The 26,657-nt window shown below is 28.3% G+C and overlaps 1 protein-coding gene across 1 annotated transcript in view; it reads left to right on the forward strand.

Moving 5' to 3' along the window:
* The first annotated feature begins 3,462 nt into the window (after window positions 1-3,462).
* The window catches only part of LOC107451469 (uncharacterized), a 176,971-nt gene continuing 153,776 nt past the window's right edge, over window positions 3,463-26,657 (forward strand). The window contains exon 1 of the mRNA XM_071179648.2: window positions 3,463-3,645. Coding sequence (XP_071035749.2) covers window positions 3,594-3,645 — 52 coding nt within the window. The 5' untranslated portion in view covers window positions 3,463-3,593. The remainder of the gene's footprint in view (window positions 3,646-26,657) is intronic.

Below are 26,657 nucleotides of genomic sequence, written 5' to 3' on the forward strand. Positions count from 1 at the left end.
CCTCATTGGAAGGCGAGCGCTCTATCCCCTGAGCCATCGCTGCTCGGATGTAAAATATTGGGTGAATCTGACAATACTATATAGGACCGATATTGGTTGTAAAGTGGCTGTAAAATATCGGGTGAATCGGAAAATTCTATATGGGGCCTATATCGGAAAAATAACTGTTATTTCAACTCTTATTGAGTCAAGATTCATGAATATTGATCCAATGAGGGCCCAAGTTATTTTGCTGCTGGAGTTATTTCTGCGTAACGTTAGTATTATCTACAAAAAAACACAGAATATTTTGATTTCAAGATATACAATTATTTTAGCTTTATGTAAGAACACTTTGTTAACATGTTAATCAGAATGGAATGGACCATGAACTGGAGGTAAGAATTTTCAAAACTACTGAAAAATGCTTACATTCATCTTTCTTTCGTGAATTACGAAATTATTCCCGAGTAATGTTTTACACCCATGAATACTTCCTTTAAATTTGATTGTCAAAGAATGCTTAAAACAGCTAAATTTATCTAACTTTTGCTACCACAGTGAAAAAATTTCTAGACCGTGAGACCTGGATTTGGAAAATAATCATCTAAACGTGAACGAAAAGGTCAACCTTTAGTACGCAGAATGTGTAACTCAATAAGAAGAAATAAATGAAAATTAATTTTACGCGTTGACGAAACTTATAAAATTCAAATAGGAAATGGTTTTTATAGCTGTTATAAGTTTTTTTTTAAAAAAAAATTCACTCTAATGACAAAATATTTAAATCTGGCAACACGTACTCTCTCTCTCTCTCTCTTTTTGATAATTTTGATTGACATCTACTCGAGTGCGAGTTTATAAAATAAGGAAAAGATCTCGTGAGGAAAAAAGGAATTTTTTAAGACTATGGATAAATAGTCAATATCTAAGGTAAAAAAGCTGAAAAAATAACAATAAATTGCTTAAATTTGCAATAACCTTCAAACAAATGGGAATTTTTAAAAATTTCTAAGTTATAATACAATATGGTCTTACCAGCTAATAAAATTCTGTAGCGTCTGTAAATGCATTTCAACGGACAATAGATCGACGAACATGGTTCTTTTACTACAAGCTTAACAGCTAATAATTCTCGAACTAACAGTCAAATCTTAATTTTTTAATTCCATTCGAACTCTTTGTTCACTTTTCTATACACTTTCCCAATTTCAAGTTTCTAAGTCTTACAGATTTAAATAAGGAACAAAATGTAACGTAAAGCAAAAAAAAATCTGCATAGAAAGCACTTAAACTTTTAATAATTTTTGAACAAATTAGAGCTTAGAAAAAAAAGCTCTGTGTAAGTTTCTAAACCTATATGTCCCTTTCAGCAAGCAGCATTTCAACTCTGTACTTGCATTTCTGTGGTCTGCAGAGTGGCTCGTATGATTCTTTTTCTAACAAGTTACGGAATGTTTATTTTTTTATGCCAACTTAATCCCTGTACACTTTTCTACATACTTTAGTGATTTCAAGTTTTCAAGTATTACAGCTTTTGTGCAGCAAAGCAAAATATAACGTTAAGTTAAACACCCAAAACAGTAGTGTTTACCCTTTCATTATACAGAGAAAAAATTATTAAATTGGATTCAAAACATTGTTTAAATTATAAACTAGTGTTGCAGATTAATTTCGTATTCCAAAGGGATTTGATGTAATTTATTCAATGATATTTTTTAAATAAGATAAAGAGCACAAACGCTTGAGAAAAAAAAATATTCCATATCCTCCAAAGAACCGACACTCAGACATCAGAAGAAATATAAATATTTTCTATAGACAAATGAGTAATTAATTTGTATAAAATGTTTTTAAGAAAAAACCATTGAAAGTTTTTCTTTTTTGGGGGGGGGAAACAAATTTAAAATATATGAATTTTAAATTATGACAGGTAATATCGTAGAACACTTTTACTTCATACCTCAAAAATGTTGCAATTTCAATGTGAATGACACGATACATTAGCGTAATAGTGCATTCATTTTGTTAAAAGATATTCGAATGTCATATTTTTCTTTATTCTATTTTGTCACTGCAATTTAGGCTTAAACTTTTTAAAATAGTGTAATAATTATTTCAATTTATCAGAGTTCAGATGCTCCGTATCAAAATTGGATTTAATGCTAAAAATAATTAGTGACTCAACTAAAAATAAGCTTTAGAGTTTTGAGTAAAAGGTGCAAAAATTTATTAAAGTTATTATTTTTGTCTTTGTACTTTAATTAAAATAATAAAAATACAAAAATTGGGCAATAAAATGTTAAGGTATAAAAAATACTGAGGTTTGATGAATTTTTTAAACATAAATTCCTGTTACCGATATTTGTATTAATTTTAGCAAAGTCATGTTAGATACATGATATGAAAACATGCACGTCATTTTGTTTACGGATAAAAATTAATGTCTGGCATCCCATATTGGTTTATATATGGGATTTTAATTCTAAAAAAATATTGTTTTAATAGCTACCTTTAATAGCTACCTTTTAATTTCTCTAAAATCACCCTTTAATTCTTATTTTGTTATACTGCATAGTAGAAGAACATTAAAAAATGTAAGTAAATATTACTGATAGTATTGAGTTTCTCTTATTGCTAAGGTAAATATGATTACTAAGTTAAATTTTTGTGCTTATATGCTCTCATTACGGCTGTTGCACTTCATAATAAATTAAATCCAGGAGGAAAATATGCTCCATTGAAAAATAAGAATGGAAATTTAAGACATTGCAGTAAGAAAAAAAAACTCGTTTTTACGTGTAACTATGCAACAGCTTTAGTAGAAGAAAAATAAATTTCATGATTCAAACAATGAATTTACATATGATCTGCTAGCAGAGCCATAAGAAAATAAATTCAACTTCATATTTTCTGATTTTTTTTATTTCTTTTGCTGTTTTGAAAAATCTCAATTCGAGTTACGGAAAAATAAAGCTTTCAAGTTTAATATAAGTTGTAGAAAAGCTTAAAGTATCATAGGTGTACATTTTATTGTAATTTTAGATGCGCATTTCACAGAAAAATAATGCTTGCTCCAAATTAATCGCGCATTAATTTGCGCATTTAAAAAAAAAGAAAAGAAAATGATAATGAAAATAATGAAGCAATTGAAGGGTTGACGACAAATTAGTCAGCAAAATCAAAATAAAAGGAAAGAAACAACTATCGGATTTTAGTTATTATAGAGAAATATTCATACGAACAGGGTAGAAACGAAAACACACCTTGAAACCGAGTACTCCAAACAAAAAAGTTAAGAACGCGATTTCTTTTTCGAAATTCTTCTCTTGAGCCTCCCCATCCTCATCTCTTCTCATCCCGAGTTCGAGATCTTACTCCCACGCGGTCACTATAGATAAGGCTCGGACGGAGGGACACGTGTCTCGGAGAACGACAGGTCCGATCAATCGTATAAGCGGAACGGCCCGGAATCAATGACAGCGCGCGCCCCCTCTATCCCTGCCGTTGTTCGGGCGGGAGTTGGACGGAAGCAGAAGAGATCGGGCCGCGTCAAGGCTCGGAACACCCCTCAGGGCTCGCCCACCCCTATACCTGGAGTGAGGAGTATAGAGATGCTGCCCGCAGCGGCTTTAGCTCTCCTACTCATCTTCAACATAGCAGACGGTAAGTTTTTCTTTTCGTCTTTTTATTTCAATTTTTCTTTCACAAACTTTTTAAAAAGTTTGGTTGACTCAATGTTTTTCTTTTTACACACAAAAATTGCATAAAATTTTTTTCTTAGGTAGCAATTTTTTTATTTGATATTATTTTTAAATGTCTTTTATATTTTACATAAAATGCATACATTGGTTTTTATTTATATTTCATATCATTTCCATTTTTTTAAGTAATGTTATACAGTTATTAAAAACAGAACTCTTAATTTCATCATTTCAAATATTTAATTTAAAGGTAAAAGAATATTATTTTAAATTGAGCATCTTAATTTCTTACATACGTTGCAAAGGCATGCAACTTTTTTTTAAATTTTAACTTTAATTCATTCTTTAATACTTTAACTTCAATCCATTGACCTTAGTAATGCATGGAAATTAATTTGAAAACAAAGCAAACTTTGCAATATAATCGAATATTTAGTTTTTCAAAAATATATTAAATTAACATTCTTAAAATCCTTACGAATTATTTTTCCACAAAAAAAATTATTGCTTTAAAAATTTAGTTTTAGACTAAACAATTAAAATAGAAGATACTCAAAATAAATTATTTTAAAAATTTTTATGCTTATAAACAACGAAACTTTTTGTAATTTTTTTAATACTTAAAATGAGTCTATGAAAATTGTATCGTATAGATTTATCGTTAAAATTTTAAAAATTATAAATCTATATAATTTAATTTTCATCATTTCCTTAATAGTATTTTGCAATGATATAAAAAAAGATATTGTGAATAGTATCACATAACATAGAAATTTAGGTGCTTAAAATAATTCCCTAGAGTTAAAAACTTGCTTTGTTAAAACCTCTTTTTTTTTAAAAGAAAAACCAAGCATGATAAAAACCGATAAGAATTTTAGAGTTAATAATTTTTAAGTTTATTTATTTAAACTTTTGAAAATTATGTGATTGAAAATTAAATTGTTGAAGTTAATAAAGTTAAAGTTGAAAGTAGTACGTTTCTAAACTTAAGGAGTTTGGAAGGAAAGTACGAAAACAGATTTTTTTTTTTGGCGTTTCGCTTAAAACAATGGATGTTCTTTTATTTATTTTATAAGTGGGAAAAACTAATAAAAATTGATGTTTGAAATTATCTCTTTTAACATGTTAATTCAACATATCAAATAATGATTCTCATTATATTTAAAGAACTTAATTCATTAATATGTAATTAGTATTTCAAGTTTAAAAGGTAATCTATTATTCCCCCCCCCCCAAATATCGACGTTTAAAAGCAGAAATATAAGTCATTAATAAAATAATATATTATATCATATCAAGCTTCAAGCGCGGCTAAAAAGATCATGCATTGCCGAAAAATGAAGTCTAACATTGTTTTTGTTTTTATTTAGTTTAAATGATTAATTACTTAGAAATACCTTTCTTCAAAATTACATGCGGCCTCATTGACTTTCTGGCATGTGTTTTAAAAGAAAGCTATTAATCACTTACTTCCGTTCTCTGTAATACTTCCTTACGAAGTTTTGCTTTCTAAAAGTACAAAAATAATTTTTGCAATCTTTCCATAAAATAATTTTCTTAAATGATGTATTTAATCTAGCAAAGCATATCACAGATTGCAGACAAAAATAAAAATTATCAGGCAGAAAAATTGTTTTAAATTAGCAAAATATTTTGCAGAGTCATTATTATTATTGTTATTATTGCTATTCTAATTTTAAATAATGATATTTTCTTAAAAAAGGAAACATATACAAAAAGGGATGATATAATTTATAAAATTTAAGACTTACCTTAAAACTTTATTTAACTAATTTCTAAAAAGCTTTTTTTATATATCATTTTCTTATTTACATAGTGATTAAGTATAGTTTAAATTATTCCGATTATAACCAAGAATCAAACTTAAAAAATTTTATTGACCACGATTGAATATTAATTTCATAGACCATTGAAGATTTATTAAAATTAATTTATTGCAAAGCGTAATTTTTTATGAAATATGTATAACTTATTATATAAAAACAATCTAATGTTAAAAAATGTTTAAATGTTAAGTTAATGATTAATTTATGCCAAATTCTTAGGTACTTTCTCAAAATTTTGATTAAATAAAAACGTGGTAATATGAAAAACATGTTATTATGTTAGCTCCCTTAAGTCAGTCCCTTAAATATCACTTAAGGGGTCTGCAGGCAGTTGTCTGGATAATGAAAGTGAGAAAAAACATTTTGTATTGTAATTACAGTTTATTAGAAATATTCTAAAAAAATAGAATATCTGCTAATCGAAATTAAGATGAAAGAAATATTCGACCAAATCAACATGCGGCTATTGGTTTTTAAGATTGATCAAATAACTCTTAAAAGTGTTCAGTGGATTACGTATCCATTTAAAAAGTTTCGAAATGTTGCAAATTCCGCCTTAAGTCAACCTTATGTAAAAAAAAAGGCACTCATTTACTAGCTTGTAAACATTTTAAAAATAACTTTTAAAGTATTTTCATTCTGAGTCAAAGCTCTTCAATTCTGACGTTCTTAATATTTTCGAAGTCCTTAATCTTGTTCCTTTAGCAACATTTTCAGTTTCGAAAACATGAAGTTTTCAAGAGATTTGTCTACAATTGTCGTTAATTTGCGAAAATACAAGGCGTGGCTATTAATTTTTGATAAAGACCTAATAACTCCTGTAAATATTTCATGAATTATATACCCATTTAATAAGTTCCAAACTAACTTCCCCCTTGTGAAAAAAAGGCACTCTTTTACTCGCTCGTAGAATTGAATGAATTATATACTCATTTAATAAGTTACAAACTAACCTCCACCTTATGTAAAAGAAAGGTACTCCTTTACTCACTTGTAGAAATTGAATGAATTACATAATTCTTTAACATTACTCGCTCGTAGAATTGAATGAATTATATACCCATTTAAGAAGTTACAAACCAACCTCCACCTTATGTAAAAAAATAAGGTATTCCTTTACTCTCTTGCAGAAATTGAATGAATTATATAATCATTTAGCAGTACTCGCTCGTTGAATTGAATGAATTATATACTCATTTAATAAGTTACAAACTAACCTCCGCCTTATGTTAAAAAAGGTACTCTTTTACAAACTCGCAGATATTTTAAAAACAACTTTCAAAGTCCTTTCATTTTGAGTTTTAGTCAATTCTCTTAAATTCTGATGTTCTTATTGAGTTCGACGTCTCTAACCTTGTTACTTTAGCAAATTTAGCAATGTCGAGGACTAGAGATTCGCCTGCAGTCGTCTTTAATCTGCAAAAACACTAGGTGCAGCTATTAATTTTAGAGAACAATCTAATGACTCTTGTAAATAAATTAAATTGATTACATGCTCATTTATTAAGTTTCGTAGTAACCTCTACAAAATTTAAAAAGACACTTCTTTATTCGTTTGCTATAGTTTCAATAACGATTTTCATTTTGGCGCTTTGTCAAAACTCTTCAATACTGATGAATTTAGTGTCTTTGCCCTTAACCTTGTTCTTTTAGTTAATTTTTGCTGCTTGAAAACATGGAGTTTGCAAGAGAGTTTCCCAAAAGCTATCTTTCCTTGTGAAAAAAATGCATACGGATTTCTAGTCACATGAAAATCCCAACATCAGAATTAAAAATCATTCCAAATGTGAAAGTTTAATAGGGAATGACAAACTTTTTGTGGAATTTTTTATCTAAAATTGAACTAATAAAAATTTCAAATCGATCTTTAAAGCTCCTTTAACATTTTGATTTAGCTTATCAAATAATTATTCTTATGATATTATATTTTCGTCCAGTAACCAAGTTTAAAACCAGACCTATAGACCATAAATAAAAATAATATATACTATCATGCCCCGTTTTAGGAGTTGCTAAAATAATCAGGCTGTTCCTAAAACTGTTATATTCAAGTGCAGAAGTAAATTACATCAGGTGGAGGTTACTTTAAAATATATTAGCCCCCACAGTAATTTCATTTGACATTAGATCTCTTCAAGAAATTTAAAGTAGCACCTTAAATCGATTCATAAACCGAAATACAAGAAATCTTTTATATAATGCTCATTATGAATAACTATTTGATTTAAACTAATTTCAATTTGTCTTACTTAGGGGAACTAACTTCTTATGGTTTAGAATCATTTATAAATTCTCAATAAATTTTCCTACTTTATAAAAGAGTAAACTAATTTCAAATTTAAAGGTAGAGCCATTCTATAGTCGTTCTCTTCTTTCTCTCTTTAAAAAGCGAAAAAATTTCTAGAACTATTTAATATTTAATTAATTAAAAATTTGATTTTATATTGGCAAGGAAAAACATTGCTAGCAGATTTTCTAATTTAATAAAACAGGTTTTATTTAATTTTTCATTATCATAAAAAAACGTCTTTTTTACTATTTAATAGTGGTCTTTTACCGTAAAAAAGGCGAAATTATTATCCCTGAAAAAAACGCACCCTTCATTCATAACAGTTATTATACTTCGTCCTTTATAGTTACAGCTCCTAGTTTATAAAGAATTTGGCTTTAATGGCATATAGTTAAAAAATCATTTCAAGCTAAACAATTTTTTTAAACAATTTTTGATTTTGCGATGACTTGTAAGGAAGTGGTGTTTAATTAAAGATTTAAATAAAGGAATCACGGGCATATTAAAACAATACATTTCAAAAGAATATGTTTGCGAAACGTTATAACAGAAAGTAATGCATATCAGCCTTATAGGGAGTTTCAATCAGTAAAAAGTAATATTTTAATAAAGTAATACTTTTTGTGATAAAAGAGCAAGGATGTTAAAATATGTTTATTTAGTTTATTCAGTAGTTTACAAAAATATATATATGAAGAGTTTGGAGCATTTGGGGATGAGAGACCATTTTTTAAATGGTAAGACTTTTACATCAAGCTGCTTTGTACTACTTTTTGGAGATTAGTACATAGAGATTTTTCGAAATTTTTTCTATATAACAGCAAAATATATCGAAAAATCTCCTTGAATCGTGAAGTCCTTGTTTTTGCATTAAAAATTCTGTTCTGAACTATTTGGAAATGTGGTTAATCATTTCATTGCTCCAAGTACATCATATGATCAAGTTTGATAGCATTATGGAAAATATCGCTTTTCACACAATTTAGTTACTACCTTGTATTAGGATGGGTATGACAATATACACATCGTACTTAATTTTCAGAGAAATCCGTTGAAATTAATTTTTCATAAAATCACTTAAGACTTTAATTCACCAAACGTATCCTTTCACCATAAAACTTTAAATAGTTTTGACCGAAAGCTTTAATTCATCGTAGTTTTCTAAAAAAAAAAATAGTATTTTCAAAGTTACAAAGTTGAAGTTGATGAGACTTGACATTTTTAAGTTCATGAATTGATTGATCGGATACATTTTGGTTGGAAACTTTGAAATAATTCTATAAAATACCTTTGTATTTATGAAATAGAGGAGAAGGAATTGAACTTGGAGAGAATCGCTTTTCCTAAAACCTTCTCTAAAAATTGTATTTTATATATAAAGAATTAGTGCCTTTCCTTTTTTTATGTATGAGGTTAGTGTTTTATAGAAATTATTTAAGCCACATTTTCTTCCTTTTTGTTTACTTTAGTGTTTTTAACTCAAGATTGCTAATCCAACATAATTTATTGTTCGCATGAATTCATTTAGCAGATATGATCATTACAAAACTTAGCGAACTAACGAACGCATTGTACATTTATAAAGGGACAGTTTGCCTCTCACTGTGAGAATTTTTATTCTAAAATTACGTTACAATAGGTGGTAATGATCTGTAAATCAAATGAACCGTAAAGTCTATATTTGGGAACGTTTTACTTACGTTTACTTTGGGATTTGAAATAGTTCATAAATCATATGAATAAAAAACCGTGAATACAAAACTAAATAGTTTTGTACCCATTTACAACTACAGCATAGTATTAACTCTTTGACGGTTCAGCACATAAAAAGACATAATTTAACCAGCAGTCTTCCCGGCATAGCAATACGAGTTTTTTCATGTTATGAGATACGGAATCAGTGTATTAGGAAAAAAAACATTCTCCCAATTTTGCTCATTTGCTAAACCGTCAGTGGGTTAGAACCGTTAAAAAGGTAACATGACTGTACATTAGTGTTTGGTTATGCTAAGCTTTTCGTAAGGTTTAGAAAACGGAGTTAGAATGCGGTTGAGTTGTGTTTTGTCAAGTGAAGTATGAAATATGGTTTAATTATTTTATCTAGTAGTGTCATCTATCATGAGAGATTGGAATCATTAAACTTTTCGTGTTAAACAGCTCTATAGAGCTACCATATATCCATGAATGAGAGCTTCGTTTTCTAATACTCCAGGGTCACCAACAGAGGAGGGCAGGAACTTGAAACTCCTCATGTGTTGAAAGAATCTAATCTAGGAAATATTGTGGTGCAAGGCTAGAATTTGCCCTCCCGATCAGCCGATCATGAGGTTGACAGATTAAATTTCTTGGCTAACCCAGCTACAAGGAAGTATGTGACTACATAGGGTGTTCCCCACACACTAATTACCATAAGAGTATTCGGCATGCACTGTTCCGTTAGGCTCTGATGATAGAAAACAGAAATTATAATTTGTAATCCTTATTATATGGCTTTGTTCCAGCTTCCGAAGAACGTTCTCATTTGCTGTTTGCCTGATTGGTACCGATGAAATTCTGGTTGTTTTACCGGGTGGAAACAGACGATAAGCAAATACTAACATTTAGTACTTTGAGTATCCTCTTTTTATGTTCATTTGACTGTTGTCGTTGGAATATGGTAAAATAATCAAGCAAATTATTATTTAACAATTTTTTCTCAGTAACTTCAAACAGTGCAGTATATTTTTCCGGAAAAATATTATATATTTTCTTTTTTTTTACTTTAACATTCGCTAAGCAGAAATTATATAAATGGTTCGGTAGTTGTTCTTGTCGTGTCCATAGATGAGAGCTGTTCTCTTGATGACATAGGTAACATTAACATTTAACATTAGGATTTAAATGAAATGGTTCTGTTATTTTGTATTTACTATTAATTAGGAAAACGAAATTAAACAGAGATCTATAAATAGGAAGATTCTAATAATATGAATTATTTTGGACCAAAATAATTAATTAAAGTTCATGTATTTCAAAATGTATGATTACCAGATTGTAAACATGGATATCGTCTTACAAAAAAGCAAACTATTAAAAAAAATTTTATTATTCGAAAATAAAAATAAAAACATGATTGTTTCTGTGGATAATAAATAAGTTGTAAATTTTTTGGATAGCTTTCTTGATATCATTAATGAAAGCTTTAACTATGGCCTATAAAAGTACTTTAGCCATTTTTAAATTAAAATTATGTCTTCTAACATTACGCAGAAATATTGTTTGTGCGCTTATTTGTTTCATTTCACATTTACGTAAAACTTTCAATAGCATCTTGTTGTAGTTAATTAGAGTAGTTAATTAGTTTAGTTAAATCCTGTTGTTAATTAGTGTTAAGCGTAGTTATTCTGACAGCGCACTTGCAATTATCAAGTTTATAGTGATATAAGTGTATGTTTCGCAAACTATAATCTAAATTTTTATTCTATTTTACTTTAGGTATTTCTTTTATTTATAAAGCGGAAATTAAATTAAATTTATTGTTTATTCATTTTTTAATTACTTGTACAAAACGAATGAATGACTCATTTTTCAATCTATAAATTTGATTTAGATACACAGAGAAAAAAAATTCTGGTAAAGTTATTGTACAGTACTGTAATGATATTTCTTGTAAAAAAAAAGCATGAACAGAATTCTTATAATAAAAATCAAAGTATAGGATATTTAAATCATTCATTTGGTAATTTTTTGTTCAGATGGTTATGATGGTTATTTGTATTTTCTGGTCTTCAAAATTATAGTTATTATTTCCACACATTTAGTTTAAAATATAAAGCTGAAAAGAGTAAATTTATGCCATGCTCTAAAGTATAATAAAATTATCAAATTTCACTATATTTATCAATTTTTATCCCACATAATAAAACAAGATTATATTGCTAATTTTTCTAAAACAAAGTGCATCTGTACAATTTACCGAGATTTTTAATGCTCCTATCGAGCCAGAAACGTGGTAAATTGTACCATATTCTGGTAGTTTTGACTATACATTTACTTTGTGCACAATTAGCAATAATGTCTATAATAATATGGAAATTAATAAAATTTAATTCAGATATTAATATTCAAAGATAGTCTCATAATAGCTAGTGCTTATGATGGTAAAAAAAGGGAAACGAAATAAAATTGCCAAAAATATTTTTTTTCGTGTTTAGAAACCCCCTAATAATTAATGAAATGCCAAAAAATTGAACCTGAACTTCACATAATTTATAAAGATATGTTTTAAATATTTTTTTAATATTTACACGTTAAACGCAAATTTTTCCTAACTCTTCATAACTATTCTTTTGAACAAATAGATTAAATTTTTTTAAATTAAAGTAGGAACTTATCTTACTAACAAGTGTCTTCGTTTCATTTTGAATGTCATTAAAATGCTTTTTAAAGGTCCAACTTAATAAAAGTATTTGCGTAATATAAACGATTAAGTATGATAATATTCTTGACAATTTTTACGTTATTATTAATTACATCATTAATTACCCTCTATGCGTAGGTAAAACTATCTGAAAAATTAACTGAGGTGTCATTTGCTAAAAGAATTTTATTATTATAGCATGTATTATTAATCTTATAATATATTTAGTAATAATTTGTGACATAAAATAAGGATTTAAATATGCTTTTAATGTTAAAAGCATCATCTAAATTATGTAACATAGAAAGTATTTAATATTTACAAAGTGTCTCAAAAAATGATGCAGCTATATAGCATTTTTTTCCCCTCAAGACTTTAAATTCATTGCGTGAAAAAGATAATCCCATTTTCGAAATACGTAAATGAATTCTTAATTTTCATGCAAATTTTCATTTAAATATATTCATTTGTTAGAAATTTTCAAAAGTTCTCAAAACTTGTTTGCACAAATCTTTAGGCTTTTACTTTAGATGCTTTTTTTTAAAAAATCAGATTTTTGTCAACCAAGTACAGTTACGCGAAGATAACGTATTCTTCTGTCTCAGAACACAAAGAATCGCTTCTCCTGGCTTCTTTTAAAGCATTTTTGCTTGCTTTATCTCTCCCATTCTAACAGCTGGACGAGGTATTGCGGAGCCAGTTCCAAATTTCAATAATAATGCTAAAGATGTGGAAAAAAATAAATATCGGCTAAACGTCATTCGCACTCAAGGGGCGTTTAGGAGATCCCAACGCCTGATAGAGGCGTGAATGGCGCCGATAAACGTCAGTGATGAGTTTTATCGGCATGATATAATGGGATGATTAATTCTTATTATAACGCAGAGGAGGCAACGCTTTTCTTAGTTTCGTGTTAAGCAAAATAAAAGCGAATTATCTCGGTTTCTTGAGAAAACCTGAGCCAGAGAAAACATCGTCAATTTATTCAGATTTATTAGATTACTAAGATCTTTATTTAACTTTTTCTAACAAACTATGGTCATAATGAAAGAGAAGTGGAAAATTAGAGCAAGAAAATGAGATAGTATCTGAAATGGAGTGTTTTGTACATAATCACTATGTATAGATTCTTCCAGAATGATACATTTATGTATCGAGATATCTTAATTCTCAACATATCTCGGGGTTACTGAAAATTTAATCAACGAGGGTAGTTAATGCATAAATGAAATTGTATATTGATTAAACGTATGCATGGAAAAAACATTAAGATAACAGGGTTTATTCAGCTTAGTTTGGTTGCATGGTCGTACTAGCAAATAATAAGAGGAATGAAAACTGCATACTCTACTGCATGCATACAAAACTGCATCCATGTAAAACTGCATACTTTAAAAGGATGTAAAATTTGTATACCTTACAGTTCCACATTTTTCGAAAATTATTTAATAAAACGATAAATATTTATATTATTTTTGGATAAATAAATTTTATAAATGTGTGCAAAATTTTTTTAATTCTCTCAAAAAGTTCTCGAAATATGGAGAAATACGAAAAAGTAACATTAACATTAAGGGGTTCAAACTTTGTATCTCTCTCCTGACTATACTATGCGGACCATATTTCCCAGATTGCGGCTACACCCTATATTTTGAGGATCAAAAATTCAAATCCGTTGAAAAAAAGGTAGGTTTATTCAGAGAAAGACCGTTTTTGTGTCTGATTTCGTAACTTAAAATATCGTTTGCACTTATTAATTAGCATATTTGAGGTCAACCCCTCGAGATATCAAGATTGAGTCATAGAACGTGAAGATCCAATCATTAGGTAAAAATTTATTAAGGATTTTCTGTTTTTTATATTTCTAATAGATGATTGTCCAGCCTGAAGCTTCTCTAGAATATAATCACTCTATTGCATTGCTCACTCTATAGATAGTTTACAGTAAATCGCTAATATTGCCGACTTCTGCCGGTTTCTTGCAAAATGGGAATTCTTTTTCATATTGACTGCTAGGCAGATTAGTGCTGTTTCTCAATCTTGGTACCAATCAGTTAAATGTATTGCCGAGTGCAAGATTTTGTTTACTTTTGCCATTCGTTCTCTCTGACTGAAGGTTGTAAGCAGCTGAAATAAATTGAAGTGTGCAATGTGGAATAGCGTAAGATATTTTTTTTATTTCAACACGTCTGTGTCGCGTTATTGTTTTATCACTTTTGTAGAAACATATATAAGATTACTTTTGGACTTTTACTCAGAATAGTTACATCGCAGAATTTAGAAACTTTTAGAAAATTTGAGAGAAAAACGCAAAAATGTACCACAATTTTAACAACTGCTTAAAATTCCACAATCCATCTACCACTGAGGATTAGTTTGCCATTTCTTTGTTCAGTTTCTTGCCATTTCTTATCACTGTAAAAAATTTTGCATCAAATTTCTGTAAAAAGTAGTGATATCTTGAGCTTAGAATACGGGAGAAATTTTATACCTTTATTTTTACAGCAATATTACTTTATTACTGTGATTTGGTGGTTTTACAGCAAATATTACTGCGAAAATTACGGCATATCAGATTTTTGTTCCATAAACATTTTCGGAATGTATAGATTTTACGGTAAAAAGTAGCATCCCCCTAGGCGTCAGTACGTTTTACCGTAATTTGAACCGGTAATTTTAACAGTGTAGTGTAGTACCAGAATTTGTTACTTGTATTCTTGAAGCAGTCCGATCCTATTAATTTTTTCATTACAATTACTTTTTTCATAACTTTAAATTATTACTCTTGCATGGCAACTAAATGCTTCTGTGATTAGGTCTGAACAAGATTTCAAATTGAAAATCAAAATTATTAGAATATGGTAAAATTTGCTGTGTTTCTGGATCTATTCGAAAACTAAAAAGCTTGGTAATTATTGGCGAAGAGCTTTGGTTTGGAATTTGGTCAAATCTACAATCAAATAGGGTTTTACAACATGTCATAAAATTTGGTAAATAATATAAAAACAATTTTTTTTGGTTAAATTTTCTTTTCAATTTTTGTACTTTTCTACTAAAGGTGAGGTAATAAGAACTATAATTTTGAAAATCAGAATTTTCGGTACCAAATTACCAAATGAATGGCGTAAATACCATATATTTCAGTCTAAAAACCTTTTATACTTATAATTATGAAAATCAGAATTTTCGGTATCCAATTTCCAAATGAATGGCGTAAATACCATATATTTCAGTTTAAAAACCTTTTATACTGATAATTATGAAAATCAGAATTTTCGGTATCCAATTTCCAAATGAATTGCGTAAATACCATATATTTCAGTTTAAAAACCTTTCATACTTGTAATTATGAAAATCAGAATTTTCGGTACCAAATTACCAAATGAATGGCGTAAATACCATAGATTTTAGTTTAAAAACCTTTAAACCTATAATTATGAAAATCAGAATTTTCGGTGCTAAATTACGAAATGAATCGGCTTAATACCATATATTTTGGTGCAAAAACCATTTATTATACCTAAACCTTAGGAAATCACAATTTTCGGTGCAAATTACCAAATCAATGGCTTAAATACCATTTATTTAATGATTTTTATTAGAAAACATAAGTTTTTCCTTTTCTTATTTTTCTTTTTAAATTAGAAATGTCCTTACTATACTGTGCCATAATTTTACCTGATTTTTTTTTCTTTATGTGGTAGATGTTTTTTTTTTAAATTACTCAATTTAGTTCAAAATACATAGTCATGCATCTTTTATTCCCCATTCTTTTTATTTTCTTATTCTCAGTATGCACATTTACTCATCAATTCTATAGATTCTTATTTAAGTGAGAGATTACTTCTTGCGACTGGAATTAAAATTTATTTCCCAGAAATCTATAAATATATCTGAACTATTCAGAATATTCCTTTCAAAAACAAACTGATCAAAATTTTTATGATATAAAAATAGCTGTTTATATTCCCAATTTCATTTCTGGAATACATCTATAATTTTGTATAATAAAAGAAATTTAAAAAGTAATCCCAAGTTTTAACTCAATGATAATACTATATATACATATAATATTTCATTAGAAAATGCTTGCTCATTTTTTTTTACTATAATCTTCGCAAGAATACACTTTTAATCATATTTATTGGATACAAAGCTAATATTATTGCTCAAGTTACAAAGCTTATGTTCAACTTTAATGGAAAATAATATTTGTTACCTAGAAAGCTATTAAAGTATTATTTTCTTCTTTTAGATCATTAATAAACACTTATATTAACAAAATACGACTATTTTAGACTACATCTTTATTCATTTTGCTCATCTAAATCCTGTCTGTAAAATTGACATCCATTTTGTTTCGATTTTGAATGGTTTTACCATAATTTTATTTTCTGAGTAAACTTTGAACTGAAACTTTTAAATTAATATTAAATTTCTGGGTAATTATTATTAAAATTTATCATGCTATGTTTCATTTCACATCATTTCTTTTTTTAATAATTTTGATGATTTTTTTGTAAGGCTCAGCAGTTTTACTCAAGGGAGTCTTTTATTGTTATTACTCGAAAGATTATTGGGTACTTTTGGATTAGCTGGGCACAAGGAAACTCAATTATTATTTTTATTATTTTATTTACTTAATTTAATTTTATGTGTTAAAGAAATAAATAAAATAATAAAAAAGTTGGTGGAGGTCTAAATTGTTTGGTAACGGTAATTGTTTGTTCGCTTGTAACTCGGTTAACCGAAAAATACCGATTATTGTTTACATTCTCTCATAAAAATTGTGACTTATTGCATTGCTTAAAAAACCCCATCTTTTTGTTATTTTTTACATCCGTATATTTTTCACTAATGTATTCCATGAATTGTACAGCGCACCAAAAGGAAATATAATAAAACGAATCACCCTAAATATCTTTTGATCAAATGATGGGATTTTCACTTTCTTGGATTCAATCTTAATTGTTTGAAGGAGTGAACTCAAATACGTTAAATAATTAGTGCAGATAATATTTTAAGTTAGGAAATCAGATACAGAAATGGTCTTTCTCTGAATAAACATAGCTTTTTTCCGAGAATTTGAATTTTTTGACCCCCAATTTACAGGGGGCAGCCGCAATCTAGGAAATATGTTCCCCATAGTTTCATCAGGTGGGCGATCCAAAGTTTGGACTCCGTAATGTTAATTTAACTTTCTGCGTATTTCGGCATATCTCGAGAACTTTTTAAGCGAATTGAAAAATCTTTGCATACAATTATAAAACTTGTTTACCCAAAGATATTTCCATTAAAAAAAATTAGCACACCTTCAGTAATTTTCTTTAATTTTATTAAATAATGGTCGAAAAAGTTTTGAACTGTGATGTATAAAATTTTTACGTCATATAAAGAAGGTAATTTTACATGGTAAAGTACAAATTTCAACAAAATCAGTTGAGTTCCTGAGAAATCAAATTTTAATGAATTCGAATATTTAAAATTCGTTTTGCTTCTAAAGCTACAGATTTCTTTTTAAAGGGCATTTTTTTGTTGAAATGTAAGGGTTCGTTTTATATATATGACAGGAAGTGACGTAAATGCTGAGACAAATTTATAAGCAGTTAGAATACGTCACCAGGATTTAAATTACATAGAAACCCATACCCGGATATTTTGTCTTATGCGACAAGAGACGCTTTTACATAGTGGCCTGTTCAGAAGCACGTGAATATGCTATTAAATTTGTTTATTAATAAAAGTACTCTCAATTTTACTTGTTATATTATGTTAATTTTTTTTACCTCAGATAGTGTTATATTAAAAATTGTTTGTTCTGTTGGTCAACTTAAATGGTTCAGCATTTGAATTAATTTAATACAAAATTAGAAATAGTTAAATAGCAAATTTATTTAATTGTTATATTACCATATTCAGACAAAAGAGTCAAATAATCATGAATAAGATTATCTTCAAACTGTTAACTGTGAGAAAAACCGTTTATTAACTGTTTTTTATGGTTAAATAAACAGAATTTTATCATAACAACTAGAATCCCCTAAGGAAGCCACCTAGCTTCTTCCAGATGGGTACAGATTACAGACCAGAGGGCTAATCTGCTAATTTCCTGACCGACAAAACGAGGGTTCAAACTCCAGAGTTGACGCCACAATATTTCTACCACCCTCTTCAACACAAGAAGAGTTTCCAGTGTTCTGAACTTCCCAATTTGTGACCCTGAACTATTGGAATACAATACTCTTCTTCACGCATAGATGGCAGCCCAATAAAGCTTCTAAACTATCGCCAATTCCAGTTCAATTTGTTTTTGCTACTATGGATCTGAAACCATGCTAGTAGTAAATGGTTAAAAAGACGTATGGTTTTGGAATGCATGGTTTCTAAACCATACTTTTTTTAAACGTTTCAGAATCGCAAAGGTAAAAAATGTTTCCCCCCCCTAAACTTAAAGTTTAATTGTATGAACAGACAGCTTTTGGTTATTTTTTCCTTAAATTTAGAAAAACTCTATCAGAGTACGTAAATAAGAGTTAGGAGTGAAAATTTGATGACTGCCCTTTTCCTTTCACTTTTGAATGAGGAAATGCAAAGGGAAATATTTTAGATCCACATTAAAGTTTCTGAATAAAAAATATATTTCAACCATTTTTATTAGATAAATAAGTGGATATTAAAAAAATTATTTTTCACAAAAATGATAGCGTAATTAATTTGAAATGTAAAGACTTTGATTTTAATTTAAGTTAAATTATATTTTGAAATCGAAAATTATATTTTTTGAAAAAGTCTTGTTTAGGCATATGAATTATGTATGTATACAATCATGATTTTGAATAAAATTTCGTGTATCAATTAGAGAAAACTTCGATACAGATTAAAAATTTAATTTAGACTCGTTTAAGAAAAGGCTAATAGTATTTAGTGCTTGGTTGAGCTTGGTTGATTCTAAAATGTGAATGAGCTCAAAAAATAGCTCAGGCGTAGTTTTTAATATTTTATCATATCAAGCTGATACCCACAAAATTTATATCAATACAGTATTCTTAGTATATTCGAATGTATGTAATCAGAATAATAAGTTTAATGAAGTTCTTTCCAGAACAATTAGTCCTGAGGGCTTCTTATGTTTTCATCATTCTATTTTCTTTTCACTTTTTCTTTAAGACAAATATCTGGAGTTTCTTAAAAAAATGCTCATTTCTTAACCTAATTTTAAACTGAATTATTTAGAATATGTTTGTTAATTTCTTACTTAGACCAAGTCTAGACTATCTATTGTTTTACTATTGTTTGCTAATAATAGGAAAACCCCTAGCAATTCCGACGTCTCAAGAACGTAAGAAAAGCAAATTTGACTTTTCTTTTATTTCAGGTATTTTTTTGAATGGAAATTCTTATACTTCAATTAAAAGTTTTAATTTAAAAGAGTAAAAAATTGAGCAAAAGAAAGAGATCACGTGACAATGTAGCTGCAAATTTTTTTTTGGAAAAAAATATTACTTTTGTAATTTCTACTCAATTAATAAACAGTTAATTATTAAATTAGAACCACGTAAATAAATAAAAAGTTGAGTTGAAGTTTTAAAGCAACAAAATTATATCAAAAGAGTGATTTTTTTAAGAAAAAAACATTCAAATAGATAAAGTCAATAATTAATTTTGTATGAGTACTAAGAACAATTCCCCCTTTATTATTCCAAAGTAAATGAGAACAGAAATTGAATTGTTAATTATAGATATTTTCATATTACATGAATTTATTTTAAGCGTTTAGATTTGCTGATAAAAATGTTTGTTACTATACCTTTACATTATTAGGCAGTTTGGATAGTGTAGTGCTATGGTTCAAATTTGGTGAATGTAAGTTGTGAAAGATTAACCGTAATGTTATGGAATTTAACTTGATCATGTGATTATACGGTAGAAGTCGGAAGAAAACATGGTAAGATCTCAGACACGGAATTGTGGTTAAAACTAATGATATTATGTTTTAACATTGAACCATTTTATCATGAAATATACTTTAAATATGTGCAGTGTTAATGCAAGTATTGAAGTTTCAAATAGAAATTATATGCATACTTTTGAATAGATAGCAATAAAATTATGACATTTGTATTAAGATATGAATTAGCACAATAGTGGTAAATATGGTAATGTTCAATGACATATACACAATAATGGAAGAGACACTTTTAGTTTTTGATATTTTTCTAAATTTCTCAAAAAATACTTAATGGACTAGATTAGAACTTTAGAAGTATTTAGTTTGTACGCTTTTTCCCTCTTTGCAATAAAGTTTAAAGCTTTGAGAGGTTTGAGAGATCGACAGTAAAGTAAGAAAGAAAACAAGTATTTTTGAACACCCTCTGTTGAAACATTAGAAAATAAACTTGTAACTTGTACTAATTACTTTGGTTGGTATTTGCAAAAACTACATGATTTTTCGTAAATATAGCTTAAATATTTATGGAGATATGAGCATTTTTATTAAAAAGCTAATTTTTTTGTCTTTTGTTTTTTGCTATAAATTAAAAATATTCAGTAAAATGAAACAAAATTTTTGGAGCAATTTAAAATTTAATAAATCTAGCTTAAATATTTATGTATTTATGATCATTTTTATAAAGAAACAAATTATTTCGTTTTGTTTTTTGGCTATAACTTTAAAAATTTTCCGTCAAATTAAACAAATTTTATTTGTAATTAATTTAAAATTAATTACAAAACTATTGTTTTAAAATTTGAGAAAAAAGAACTTGTAAAAATGCGCAAGATATGATTATTCACAGTACTTCTTTAATACTGCAAGTGCATGGAAAAAACATAAAATAATTATTTTTTTCATAATTTAATAAATCATATTTGGCAACTAATTGAAAAAAAGATTTAAATATCTTAAAAATGTACAACATTTCTAGCAATTTTCTAAGTAGATTCAATACTTTTTAAAAGAAAGCTCAAAATAATCAGAGGTTTTCCATAAATTTTATTATGTAGCATAGCAAGTTATATTACCTTATAATAACAGGGCAGAAAAAGCAAAATTAAATAACTGGAAAACAGCTCATCGTTTTGAGTTTCTTTTTTTTTTTAAAAAGTACTAAATCTAAGTACTAAACTCATTTAAGATATTTAAATCATATGTTTTTTTCATTAGTTGCCAAATACAATTGATTACAAAAATATGAAAAAATAATTTAAAATTTTTTCCGTGGTTGTCAGTCTAAAAGAACTACTTTAAATACTTATATCTTGCACACTTCTTAACAAATTTTTCTTCAAATTTTAAAACAATAATTTTGTTATTAATTTTAAATTAAAACAATAATTTTGTTCAATTTTACTGAAAATTTTACTTGAAAATTTTGATAATTTTACTGCAAAAAATTAGTTTTAAAAAACGAAATTATTATATGGAAATAATTTTCACTTATAATTTAACTTTCAATGGTGTTCAGCAACAACGTAAAAAGAATATCAATTACTTTATAACACTCAAAGATATTTATAGGTAAATTGATAGCAACGAAGAAAATATTTAAGAAAGCTGGAAAGGAAATCAAATATTGTGCTAACTTTGATGATTTGGATTTTCACAAATCATTCAATACTTTAAAGCGTTCCATTATGATCCGCTTGGAAGCTTAATGAATAAATCGAATATTTAATGATTTTCTAATGAAGTAAAGAAGGAATAAGGTTATGTAACGAAATCGGAAAAATATTTAAAAATTATGGTCAACGCTAATAAAGACAATTTTTTTGTTTTTGTATTTTCTGAGCATTTATTTAAAGAAAAATAATCCCGTGTACTTTTATACTCTTTAGTATAAAACAATTGGATTTTAAGATCGTTTGATACATTTTGAGCAGACGACTATTACAAACGCATAAAAATAAAAAGACTGCTCAAACTTAATCAATACGGAGCTTACAGAAGTGACATCTTTTTCCCCTTTCCATTATGCAGACGACTTTTATTCTCACATTTCGTAGGTAATTACGTAATAGGGCTTCTACTCAAAATTCCACCATGAAAAAAGCAACCTACACTTCTCTCACTTTTGTTTTCATTTTCGTTCAAAGAGTGTTGAAATTACCCCTAACATCGAAGCAGCATTCTTTGTAATTATGTGACACCGTTTAGGCTTAAAGAGGATTTTTTTTACTTTTTTATATATATATTCTCCTAGTGGCAATGGTTCTGATGACATAAATAGGTTAAGAACGGGAATTTTCAGAACAAAGGTTGAAGTAGTTAAGTGTCAAAATGGTTTGTGAAGAGTTTTTCAGAAAAAAAAGAGAGAGAAAGAAAAGTTAAGGTATTTTATTATCTCTTATTCTGCAATTTTGTGACGACAAAATGAAGTCTTACTTGTATATTATTTTTCTATCAAGTGTCGCAAAATTTAACTTCGTTTGAAATTTTTTTGAAGTTATTTCATCACTGATAATATACTGCTTGTTGTTACTTGTTCTTTATTTAAAAAGTAGACACGGTATTATCGATTAAGTATCATTAATTCTTATATATACATATTTTTTTTTCAGCATCCAATGCAAAGTTTTAGAAAATTAGCTTAGAGTTATGTTTTAAGCTAATGCTTTTTAACTTTAAAATTTATCTCCATTAATTAGTTTTTTCAAATACTTAAAATATTAAAAATTTATGCCGCTTAGAGAAATTGCGAATTTCGTATATCACAGAACAGTTTTAATTTTTAGAAATTTGAATAATTTTGGTGTCAAGGAGCTAGAATATTTAGAAATTTTACAATACTGTGATGTACCTTGATTGGATTAAGCTACGCGAAGAGAGCATATTTTATTTAGATATTGATGCCACCAGGAATTTGTCGTCAATCGAATTTTCGACAACCTGAAATTATGTCCTAAATGAAATCACACCTTTATTGTCTTCCCTGAATGCTAGAAGTAGAATTCACAGTTAATCAAAACTACGAACACTTTCTGTCTAAAATTACTAAAATTTTATCTGGAGCACTGTACAGAAGGACAATACAAGTTTCAAACGTTTTTTTAAGAGTCATCACAGTTCACACACAAGAAACATCGAGTTTTTCATGATAAAATCACTAAATGAAAATTTTTATAATTTAAGTTTTTTTTTGTTCTTTTCCGCGTAGCTAGAACATTAATGTTTCAACTGGAAATCTGAGATGAGCGGCACCACAGGTATTAATGCTTTTTGGATATTACAAATAGATTTTATTGCAATTTCATCCCTAATCAAAATTTCTTACAGTTTTCGACTATCTAGAGAGCACACGTTTTCTGCTTTGAAGTTATTTTGTGTTTGACAATCTAAATCTTAAATGTTTCTTGGTGGTACAAGCACAATTCAGCGTTATGGAAAATTAGATTTTCTTCGTTTTAGTCAACTTCATATTCGTAATTTTCAAATATTTTTTATTTCATTTAATAATTTTTGTTCTAAAATAAATTTTAGTTCATTTTTCAAGAATAATGTGGTTGTTAATATTGATAAGAGCAAATGTTTCGCAATTTATGCCCCACAAAAAGGAGCCAAATTTTCTATTTTATGTGATAATTCTGGCTGAATTTTTTTAACTAACAAAAATGCCACATATTAAATTATTGTTGTCTATAACCCATAAAAAATGTGCTGAGATTTTAATATGCAATTTTAAATTATAAGCTTCTGTAATAAAAACTACGAAGTATAAAAGTGTGTAAATTAAGAATTGTGTTTTAAGTATATCCATTATCCTTAAAAACTTTTGAAAAGTAGAAAAAGCTGCCAGCCTCAAAAGCTTTTATGTAAAATCCGAAATCATACAAGTTGCTTTGTAATGAAATTTTCAAATTTGGTAAATTTCTTTTACAAGATTACAAAAATCACAATGAAGGATTACAAAGCGCAATGATATCTAGAAATGTCAACCTCGGATTTATATTTTGGGTTTAAAAGTCCCTCAAATAAAAATTGATGCCAATTATCTTCTCTAAAAATTTATGGTACTTTGGTTCTTGTTTAAAATGTTAGTTGCTATTGTTGTAGTAGTTCATTTACGTCGCACTAGAGCTGCACAATGGGCTATTGGCGACGGTCATTTAAGCATCCCTGAGGATGATCCGAAGACATGCCATCACAATTTTGATCCTCTGCAGAGGGAATGGCACCCCCGCTTCAGTAGCCCGACGACCTGCACGCGAAGTCGAGCACTTTACGGTAGAACAGTTTAACGAGGACCAATACCGCACATCCTCGGTCCCCACGCAGACTGATCCAAGTGGTCACCCACCAGCACACTGACCGCAGCCAGTGATGCTTGACTTCGGTGATCTGCTGGAAACCGTGTCTTAACGGTCAGTCCACTGCGGGACGTAAAATGTTAGTCTTATAATAACTTCGCATTACTGGTTGATAAAAATTATGCTTTCGGCTTGCACCGACCGCACTGCTTACTTAAAACATCATGAGCGGTAGGCATACACACAACAAGGATTAGAATTCTTTTGCCATCCGACTAACCGTGGGAGGTTATGGTGGTTTTTCTCTTCATCTAAACCAATTGCGGATTACTTAAATCAAAAAGTCCTCCACGGAGGATAGTTTGTCCCACTGCCCGGTCCTTCTTTCCTTGTCTTCTGAATTGGGCTCAAAATTGCAGGAATTACGAAGTCGAAGATTGATAGTCGTTAACTCAGAATTGGATTGGTTATAAAATAAAATAAAATGTAATCATTTCATGGTTTGAAGTTAACCCAGTTCAAAAGAACTTGAATAATGTTTGTATTATTATTTTTAAATTATTTTACATCTGTTTTTAAGATTTATATCATAATCTTAAGTTTGCACAAGTTTGTTTAACTAAGGAGTTAAGTAAATTTTTTTTATAGTTAAATTAGTGTTTTGATAATTCTTATTTTCTACAAATAAAGCCTACTATAATCTCTACATAATACTCTAATAAAATCTACAAATAAAGCCTCTTAATTTATTTGCTAAAATATAAATGTTGATTACAAATCGACTTTTGTTGTTCAAAAAGATGTTCAACGCTCAAATAAAGCTGTCATAAATTTTAAGATTAATGAATTCCTCAAATACTTTGAGCATCTCCTTCCTCGATAAAAGTGGCTGGATAACTTTTCTCCTTCTATTGCTAATGCTATGAACTATGTTTTCTTCTATTGCCAATAGAATTTCAAAAACCTGATGCATCAAAATTTATGTTTGAATTTTTTTTGCCATATAAAGAGGCCAAATGTATAAAAACCTTAATTTTGAATTTTTTGTCGCTTACATTGTTTTTTGAATTGCATGGTGGGATTCTATTGTTGATTTCGTTTTGGAAATTTCAGTAATTTTTTTCTCCACTGTCTTTCTTAGTTTTTTTTTATCCAAGACAAACATTTTTTTTCTTTCGTTTTAAAATGTAGCTGATATTTTTTATTACATTTTTTTATTCTACGAAGTTTGGCTCCCAAGGTAGGAAACAAAATCAATTTCGATTTCAGCATGGGAAGTTGTGCAGAATGAATTTAACTTCTTACATCTTCTGACCATCGAGTCTACGAAACTTTCTTCTCGTTTAATTCAGTGTAAATTGGAATAAAAAGTCTTTTTATAAATATCAAGTTTTGAAATAATATTGTAAAAATATTTCACTTTCCTTATTTTGTTTATAATCACTAGGAAACCACATTATTTTAAGAAGGTCTTTGATATTAAAATCCAGCTCATTACAATTTAGGACTGATTACAAAACCGATAATATTCTTCTGTTGAGAATTATCAATCAATCATGAAATATCTTTTATTTTTATTTTTAGCTATTGGAATAATTTATTACTTTATTTATGAACATTATCGCTTTACTTTAAAAGTATACAATGCAAATATAACATTAAAAAAATGGAACAACTTATAATCTAATGAGGCCGACTGGCCTGTGTAAGGGTCAGGAAACTGACCTTGTATCAGAAAGATTTTGGGATCGAATCCCGGGCAAGGCATGGATGTTCTTTCATTCTCTATACTATCTGTCCTTACTGTGGGAGCAACGTTGGCCCACCTAATATGGTATCTTTGAAATAGTGGCCAACAAATCTGTCCTTCAATTGCCTGCATTGACGAAAGGTCATTCTCCAAGCGGGAGTTGGAAAAAAATATTCTAGTGAGTGGTTGTCACAATTATCTTTCTGCGTGAATCATTTCATTATCATCATTATCATTTAAAGATAAGTTTTGTAACTGGGGACCGTAAGCTTTTGATTCACTTAAATACTTGCAAAGATATGACGAAATACGCAAAAATTAAATTAATATTAATGTCACAAAAGTTATCGCTTTTCTTAACAAACTATTCGGACCATATTTTGCAAATTGCTGCTGCCTTTATGTTTTGAAGCTGAAATTAAAAGATATGTATATTCAGAGAGAT

This window comes from Parasteatoda tepidariorum, chromosome 1 (genome assembly GCF_982258835.1).
Source record: "Parasteatoda tepidariorum strain Cologne lab strain chromosome 1, Ptep-v5.0, whole genome shotgun sequence".
In the NCBI taxonomy this organism is placed as follows: domain Eukaryota; kingdom Metazoa; phylum Arthropoda; class Arachnida; order Araneae; family Theridiidae; genus Parasteatoda; species Parasteatoda tepidariorum.